General features: G+C 45.0%; 1 protein-coding gene across 1 annotated transcript; it reads left to right on the top strand.

Moving 5' to 3' along the window:
* Positions 1 to 235: 235 nt before the first annotated feature.
* Positions 236 to 6,491, top strand: ARL14EPL (ADP ribosylation factor like GTPase 14 effector protein like). Its single transcript, XM_019554734.1, has 4 exons — positions 236 to 331; positions 1,971 to 2,093; positions 5,711 to 5,850; positions 6,230 to 6,491. Exons 1-4 carry the CDS (start codon positions 236 to 238, stop codon positions 6,450 to 6,452), a joined length of 582 nt encoding a protein of 193 aa, XP_019410279.1. The 3' UTR covers positions 6,453 to 6,491.
* The last annotated feature ends 2,695 nt before the right edge of the window (positions 6,492 to 9,186 follow it).

Raw genomic sequence — 9,186 nt, 5'->3', positions numbered from 1 at the left:
CAAAAGCACACTTGACCAGGGCATGGGTCCAGCCCAGGCACCATTAAAGTGAGCCTGGTGGGGGTCCAGGTGGCTGGTAGGGCCACATCAGCCAGGGCAGAAGCAGGCAGGCAGGGTCCCTGATGAGCAGGGGCAGGGCCATGATGGTGCCCAGCTGTAGATCTGGCACCCCCAGTGCAAAGTGCCCACTCTCCACCAGTCCCACTAGGCCAGAGTTCCAAAACATGTGGGCATCATGGGTGCTGCCTACCTAGCCAGCACTCATGTAGGTGAAGTTGCCCTGGTGGTCCACAACAGCCTGCAGGACCATGGAGTGAAATCCCCTGCAGCTGTAATAGGATCAGTCTTCGTGGGGTAGGCAGGTGACTGGGATATGGATCCCATCCAGGGCCCCCATGCACTGTGGGAATCCCAGTGCATGGAATCCTGCCACGACTGCCAGCGGGCCATGGACACGGAGCACAGTGTGCCCCAGCATGCCCTGGAGGGCCCCACACACCTCCAGGACTGCCTCCCCGGCAGTGGTCTTGCCCATGCCAAGCAGGTGTCTGACATACTGGAGGCTGGTGGGCATGGCCAGCTTCAGCAACACAGAGGCCAGCTAAGTGTTGGCAGGGAGGGCCAGGTGCATACCAGTGTCCTGCTACTTCAGGTGGGTCTGGAGCTGCTGAAGCAGGTCCCAGAAGGTGGCCTGGGTTATATGCAAGCTGTCCTGCCACTGCTCATCATCCCAGGTCTTCTGGATGACATGCAGCCACCAGTGCTGGCTGGCCCAGAGGGTCCAGAGGTGGCAGGGAAGGCGATGGCAGCTCTGGTGGCGCCTGCCCACCTGCCTTGTTGACATCCCTGGCAGTAGCCCTGGGATGGCACACTTCAGGCGGGCAGGCGGTTGCTGGTCTTGGGGAGCCAGGCAGGGCAAGATGGCTGTGGGCCAGGTGGCAGTTGGCATGGCGGGCCAGCAGGGCAATTGTGGCCAGCAGGATTGCCAGGCACTGGTTGTTGCTGCTAGGGCCAGGGGCTGGAGTAGCTATAGTGTAGGGAGGCAGAGTGGCCACAGAGAGAGCTGCCATGTGCTGCCTCTGTTCTTGGCATATTGCTCCTGGGCAAGAAAGAGGCTGGCCAGAGAGCAGAGAGCACAGTCGGCTGTAAAGATGGCTGCTGGGTGCTGCAGCCAGAGCCTAGAGTTCCCCCTGGTGGCCACAGGGGCCTATTGCAGGGTCTCAGGGATTTGGGAGCAAATCTGATCCCTGCATGTGTAGACACCTACCCAAAAACCCTCACTCTGGCTTATCTTACTGCGCAATAAATCTAGGCCGTAGTAAATGCATGTGAAGATATGCCCACTGTGTCCTGCTCTTTCTGCTGAACTATTACATATCTGCAATTAAAAGTAATAACCTGTGGTCCTAATGCTCTCTTAAATCAAGCTGTTATTAAATAAGCTTGCAAATTAGGTGTGAGCAATGTCCTTCACTGAACAAGGCAGACAAGGTTCTTTGCGTAAATGTGATGTCTTTTATTAAACCAACTAAATAGTTGGAAAAAATGTTCTTTACAAACTTTCAGGCACAAACAACTTCTCCTATGCCTGAAGAGGGGTGTTTGTGCCTGAAAGTTTGTAAAGAACAATTTTTCCAACTACTTGTTGATCTAATAAAAGGTATCACATTTACCCAAAGAACCTTTTCTGTCTGTGTCCTTAGACCAACACAGCTCTAACCAACAGCCCTTTCTCATATGAGTCATTTTTATTTCAGCTTATTAATGATAGCTTGGCTTTTGATAACTTAAGAGTTTTAATAACATTTACAATCTCAGTTGATACTGAATCACATTTTCCCCCTAAGCTATATAGGTTCAGAATCTGGATATAACTGGCCAATTTAAAAGCTTGATTAGCTTCCCCTAATAAATCTGTGGTTTTCTCACCTGTCTTTAACATCCTAAGGTTTTTTCATTTTTATTTGCAGCATTTTGAAATGAGTGATCATGTGGAAGAAAACTGTACTGAGAAAAACACTTCTACCCAGGAGGCACCTGCAAAAGCAACTGCTACTGCTGCCAGGGATTGTCCAATAACACAGAAGCAGCTGGTATGACTGTTTTACCAGTCATGGTGCTTGTGACTGTTGCAGATTTTTTGTACAAAGAAAAAACTGGGGCAAATATGTGTCAGTAACAGCAAACAGTAAATGAGGGACCATGCAGTCAATTAAGTGTAGGTAGCAAATAGAGGATCTGTGGCCCTTCAGAGTATTAGCTAGGGAGGAAGAACATAATTAGGACGGTCCTCTTGATAGGAAGATATCCTTGTAATTATTTCTACCCTAAGCTTTGTCAAATGTCCCTTGTGTTTAACATTTTAGCCCCCCCAACACCCCCCCCCCCATGAGGGTACTTGCTGAAGACCACTCCAGGCTTGTCTGGTCTCTGAGGCTAGGAACAGACGTTACACATAAACTGGTTGAAGTGATCAGAAACTGGTTTAAATCCAGAACAGAACAGATGTTCAGTGCACATAAACCAGTTTTAGAATGGCTGAAACTGGTTTGAGATAAACCTGGTTGAATGTAGTATCAGACTTAACTGACCTGGCTCAAACTGGTTTATGCAATGTCTGTCCCAGACCCCTTCCTGGTTTAAGATAAACCAGACACCCCCAGCATCTTGGCATGCTCTCTGGGCTGGGTGGGGTCTCTGTTCCACAGCATGGCTGGCCCCTCCCTTCTGCTTCCTGGCTGCAGCTTCAGAGACTGCAGGCTGCTTTCTCCCTCCCCTCACCACTCCCTGCTAAGCAGGAATTCCCCCCTCCCCTCTGCCTTATGGAGAGGTGTCTGTGTATTAGCTAGCAGGCCACCTGCTGGCTACAGTCCAGTGGGTGCTGAATCAACAGGCAGAATCAACATGTAGCTGGTAATGTCCCTCTGTTGTTTTCTTAATTGGGTGATAAACACTTATCAGTTCCCTGCTGGGCTAATTACGCATCCTGCCAGAGCCTGGCCACACCCCTCTCAGCTACTACAGGCGTGGGCCTGAATTTCTGGGATGTCTGTCTAGTTACAAAACTGATTTAACCTAGCCAGGTTAGATTAGCATGCAAAGACTGAATCAATTCAGGCTCAAGATTTTTGAATGTCTGTCCCTAACTTGAGAGTGGCCCCTGAAGCCAACCTGGTCTCTTGGTCTGCAGTCCTCCTGGTTATTCCACAGCCCTGACTCAAAGATCTAGCTTCCAATTCAGTTCCTGGGGGGACATGACTTTATTTCCTGGGAGGGACATGACTGGTTGAGAAGAACTAGTGCAACACAAAGTTCCAAGCAGCCAAAATAACAGTTCTTGTCAATAAAAACATTTACTGGGGCAAAAACCACATAGCAAGAAGGTCTTGCTCCCTCCAAAGGGTTAAGCAGTTTCTGTGTTCCCAGTCCAGCTCATGCAGCAGCCCTGAGGAGCCCAGAGCGACTCAGCTGTTCACATTCAGTCATGCAGTTCTAGAGTCTGAAACTACTCTGCTAGTCTCTATCTTCAGGCCTTCAGTCAACACCCTGCTTGTCCATCCCTACTGCATCCACTGTCATGTTTATTTCTCTCTTTCCCCTGGATGCCTCCAGGGTGTTACTTGCAATCCCCAGCTTTGCTGAAGCATCAACAAAACTGTTCAGATCTCTGTAGATGGATGTGCCTTCTGTCAATAGGCCAAAGACTCTGGCTTTGCTGTTATCTATAGTGCATTTTTCCCAATGTTAGCGAGGGGAAACTGAGACACACAACATTACAGCACAAACATAGTTAACACAGAAATTTTACAATAAACCCCAGACTCAATTACAGTCACATTTTATGCTCACATTGCACCTGCATTGCACAGGTGTAAACGATAGCAAAGACCTAGGAGAATAAGGTGTCTACTTCTTAAGCCCAGAATCTGTTCAGCAGTTTCAATCCATTGTAAATTCTAACAGTAGTATAAGAGAATCTCTCTCCCTCCTGCTGAAATTCTCTCTGTCTTCCTGAATATATTTACTTGGGCTCCTCCACTCTTCTTTATGCTCTTCTTCATGCTCTTCAATACTGTGACTGCTTTTTCCTGCATTCATGATTCTTCTGTACCTTTTCCTTGACCCCAGTTTCTTCTTGATAGAAGAAGAAACTGGGGAGCTGAGGGAACAGAGGCAGATAAGAGTTTAGAAGGACCGATCCAGATGAGGTTAGTACAATTACAGTATTTTCTTTCGCATTAGTTGACTGGATCTTGAAGTCAGTAGCACATTTTGTACTTTATTGGCTCTTTGTTTTATTTTTAATGTTAAAAAATATTTCTGCTAATGAGCAAAAAAAAATTATCAGGATACAGTGTACGTATTACATTTTTTCAGACTTTGAGGATGCACAATCATATTGTTAGAACTGTCTAGGAAACTGCAAGTTGAAGAATGTAAAATTGAAGTCTTTGGGAAGAGATGAGGAGACTTGGGAGAAGAGCCAGGGGAATAGAGATGAAGGCTTGGACAAATCAGAAAAACTAGCTCAACACAGAGGAAAGCTAGTGGGTAGTTGGTAGGCATTGTGCAACACAGGGAAAGAGTTGAAAGGCCTCAGGCAACATGTTGCTTGAAAGGATGTATTACCAGAAGGCAGAAAGTCAAATAATCTTTCAGCAGTTCTGGTCTGTTAGAACTTCTCTTTTGAAACTCCTGATTCAGAGGAAAACCGGAATTGAAACAGCACTGCACCATGAAAATATTTCAGAAAATGCAATGCCTCAGTCAGCTGCCATTTATAATGTGTCCCTAGCTTAGACAGCTGCTGGCAGACATTAAAAAAAACCCCTAAAAGACTGCACTTTACCAGAAGAAGCAGTGCATTACTTCAGCCCAGTTCTGCAGCATCTGTATAGATCAGGAGCTTCAGCAGGGCTTTTTGCTGTTTTAGCTAAAGCTGATTCAATCAGCTACTAGATAAAAGCACCAAAAAAGCCCCACTAAAGCGCCTGATCTATACAGATGTCAGGAGGGCCAGGTACAGCTAAGGTGCTGCCTCCTCTGGGCATGCGTGGGGCTTGGCACAGGAATGAACTGAGTTTAAAGTAAAGTACCTTTTTTTTTTACATGTCTGCAAGCATCCTCACAAGTCCTAAGCTCATTGGTGACATGTAGGGGTGCATGCGGGTGCACATGCACCCCCTGCAAAAAGTGCTGCCAACACTGCTGGCAGTGCCTGCAGGTGGTCGCCGCTTGCTATCCTGCCTCCCTCGCTTCTGATACTTCTGGTGGCATCTGCGGGTGGTCCCTGATCACCGCTGGCCACTGCTGATTCTGCCCGCAGCAAAGGTCTAACACTGTTTACAGGCAAAGCATGCATGGTACATCTACAAGAAGAAATCTACTGTGGTTAGGAGATGCCAGTTGTCTCAGCCATGCTCACATGTTTAACACCTGTTTCCTATCTCCTTTCTCTGCTTTTGCATTTGCCCAGAGTTGGAGACTGTGGGCCATGCCCTTCTCTATAAGCTTGTCATTTTGGCCTAGGGAATAATTGGTTACAAAATTAATTCCTGAATGGTATATTTTTAAGTAACATAGGCTAGATTTTTGTCTTATATCCTAATTCCTGTGGCCTTTAAAATTGAGAAGAATACTGGTTGTAATAATAATTATAAGATAGTAAAGGTCTGTGTCAGTTTATAATCCTTTCTTTCTTTGTTCATAGCAGCAAATAGAGAAGCAACTGAAATGCTTAGCATTTCAAAACCCAGGACCTCAAGTAGCTGACTTCAACCCTGAAACTAGAGAACAGAGAAAGAAAGCCCGTATGTCAAAACTGAACCAAGAATTTTTTTATAAACACAAGTAAGATGATACCTTTGATGTGTTATGTTTGCTTGTTTTTATTAAATTGCTCTTCTATTGTTTGCTGAATATTCCCAAAATGCAAAAATGAATTAATATTTTTCCATACTCTTATGTGTAAAGTTTTCAAAGGTAAATGTTTACCTGAGAAAACTTTGTGTTCACTTTCTTTGTGTAGTGTAACAGAAGTTTGACTTATTCCTCTGGCACACGCACATCTTAATTCTATTGTCCATTACTGTCAGAAACTAATGCTGGTATCTCACTGAAAGGGTGTCAGAAGGAAATATTTGTTCCTGTGTAGATTTTTCAATATTAGTTTGCTTCTATTACTGAACAGGTTAAAATGTTCTCTGAGAATCACTTTTTTCTCTTACAGGACTATGAAGAAGTACGACAAACATGGTAGGCTTCTCTGTAATAATATGGATTTGTGTGACTGCCTGGAGAAGAACTGTCTGGGTTGCTTTTATCCATGTCCTAAATGCAATTCCAACAAATGTGGACCTGAATGTCGCTGTAATAGAAAATGGGTTTATGACAGAATTGAGACTGAAGCTGGTGATGTGATCAGCATGTTACCATTTTTTGTCCCTGACTGATGTTTTTGTGTTGGGTTTGTAATATTTTGTAGCAATGTTTGGGGGCTTTCTTCCTTTCTTTCTTTCATTTGTAAATGTTTATTAAAGTGTTGTTTGGTTTTATAAAGTGCGGGGAATTGATTCTGCTGATGTTCCTGTTAGTGGCACTCCTGGTTCTTCACACTGCCCTGCTAGCATGCTTGAATCCTTGCCATTAGGAATGAGTAGGTATTTCATTTCCCCTAATCCTTGCCAACTTTGCTGAAGCAGCTAGCAAGGTCTTTCTAAATCTTTACTTTTTTAAAATGAAAGGTGTCAGGAGTGCCATGGGCAAGCAGTTTTCTTATTCTGGAAGGCTGGCTCATATTACTTTGATTCAACTTACCCTCAATCATTTCTTTGCGCACATATATGCAGGTATTGGACGCATCCATTCTTCTTCTACCCGCTACGTACTTGAGATAAGACACTTTAAGTGGAACCGTCCACTGGGACTGTAGTTTTGTGTATTATGCCTTCTAGTGTCCTTTAAACACTTAGCTGGGACTATTTGGATAGGGATGATCCTGCCTGGAGCAGTGGGTTGGACTAGATCAGTGTTTCTCAACCTATGGGTTGTGACCCAAAGGTAGGCCGCAAGACTATATGAAAGGGTCATGAATAAACTTTAAAAAATGGATCAGCAAACTTTAAAAATGGATTTTCCTTTAAAGGAGAAAAACATGGGAAACTGTGGCTTTTCCCTTGCAGGCTGTCAGAGTCTTAGCCTGCAAGAGGCTGCTTGGGGCCCTCCCATGCCCCGCACACCATGGAGCTGGGGCCTGGGGGCAGTGGGTCAGAAGTGAGGGGCACTGGGCTGGGACTGGCCATCAATGTTTACAAATGGGTCCTGGTACAAAAAAGATTGAGAAACACTGGGCTAGATGAGCTTCCATCCCTATTTTTTATGATTCTGTACCTTAGGTTTTAAAGGACAGAATGGCTGACATCACTGTTCAGCTCCTCCCTGTGGTCTAGTGTAGCAAGATGGAGTGCCTGCAGTGTCTCTGTCTCTGAATACTTTGCAATTATTTCCTTACTTAGCAGTCTATTGTAGGTAATGTTTTAGTTTGAGTTCTACTATTAAACAAGTTGGCAGAAAAAAGGAAGAAAATAAAACGGAAATATAGAACTAAGTCTTCAAGTAAAGGAAGTGCCCCAGCATGGGACTCTCCTGACATAACAGAATTGAAATCCAGATCCAAATGCTGTCCTCCCCACAAGGCAGCTATTTCCTTTGGCGATGGATACTCTGGCAGACCGTATATACAGCACAAATGATCTATATGTCACTCCATTTTGAAAAACAAGGGAATTTCTACCTTTGTTCTTAAACAGGTCTCTGAAGACCTCTTCAGTTCCTGAAATGGGTAAGGTTTCCAAGTTAGATTGAATCACTTCAGTAAGTGCTCTGATAAGCCTGCATCCACTCTGCTGCAAGGATCATTTGGTATAAAAGAAATCTCCCTCCTCAATGAAAGAGTTGCTGAGAGCTTCCCTCCTGCTCTGGCCATTCCTCTGCGGGGAGCTAAAAGAAGCAGCAACACTTACAGGGTGACTGCAGAGGCAGATCATCTTCTCTGACACTGAGTAGATCCAAGCTAGGAGGCAATTCAAATCCCTGGCACCCAGCAGCCTCTGGCATACTCACACATGTCTGATAAATGCTGTGCTGTGGCACAGACCTTTTTGACACGCATGTTATCATGTAGTTTATGCGATGACCTGATATTAAACAGCCTTCCAGAGTTAGTACTTCTGTCCTCTATCAGGAGGTTGTTGGTTTCAGAATTGCTCACGTCTTACTCCTTGCTGTAGTTCCAAGAAACTTTGGGAATGTTCAGAATTTCTGAAATGGTTCATCCCATCTGCTCCTGGTCCCTCGGGACTTCCTCCCTCCCACCCCAGCCCCATAGGGGACACCACTTATGGCAGAGAGACTTTTCCTCCCCTCCTTTGAACTGAAAGAAGTGAGAGAGAACACTTATGTATTTTCAATATTCAAGATATTATTAACCAAGACACTTAGAAGCTTGGTTGAACCAGATGACCTTCTGAAGAGTATTTAGATAAAATGACTGGATGAGGACAGTTTAGATCCTGGGTCTCCCATTCTCTTGGGAAGTGCTGTATTTAGGCTAAAAGGTAGGTGGGCCCTCCTCCTCCTGGTTGCTAGGTATGTTTTTCCTGTGACTAAAGATTTGGGATTTACACCAGGTTTAGCCATGTCTCATGGCAGGCTAGGACTGCAACAGCAGGTAAGTGAAGTTGGACACCTCTTTGGAGCCCTTCTGGACATGCTTAGAAAGCAGAGATGGGGACAGATAAGGGATCTAGATGTCTAAGTAGCCTGGTGGCTCTTACCAGGGTAAATTAGAATTGTGTTTAGTGATTTAAGTGTTTAAAAGCTGCTTAAGTGCCTCTTTGAGGTGAATTTGGATTTAGACCATGGTGTCTTGAAATTATTGGAGATATCAAAAAAGGTTTAATGAATGTCAAGGACCTACCTTTGAGGGCTGTAATCCCTTTACCAAACATACTGATGTGGCCCTGCACACATTAAAGGACTCTAGGTCCACTTTACTCTCTTTAGACATTTCATAGATTTCATAGATTTCATAGACATTAGAGCTGGAAGGGACCTCGGGAGATCATCGAGTCCAGCCCCCTGCCCAAAGGGCAGGAAGTCAGCTGGGGTCATAGGATCCCAGCAAGA

The sequence above is a fragment of the Crocodylus porosus genome, unplaced genomic scaffold, assembly GCF_001723895.1.
Source record: "Crocodylus porosus isolate Cpor-Errol unplaced genomic scaffold, CroPor_comp1, whole genome shotgun sequence".
NCBI classification, from domain to species: Eukaryota; Metazoa; Chordata; order Crocodylia; family Crocodylidae; genus Crocodylus; species Crocodylus porosus.
The sequence above is the reverse complement of the archived record's forward strand: the minus strand, read 5'-3'. Positions and strand labels throughout refer to the sequence as shown.

Coding starts and splice junctions, on each gene's coding strand:
- ARL14EPL (XM_019554734.1), top strand. CDS start 236: ATGGGTGCTGCCTACCTAGCCAGCACTCATGTAGGTGAAGTTGCCCTG. Junction 332..1,970: donor GAGTGAAATCCCCTGCAGCT/GTAATAGGATCA, acceptor TTTTATTTGCAG/CATTTTGAAATGAGTGATCA. Junction 2,094..5,710: donor CAATAACACAGAAGCAGCTG/GTATGACTGTTT, acceptor CTTTGTTCATAG/CAGCAAATAGAGAAGCAACT.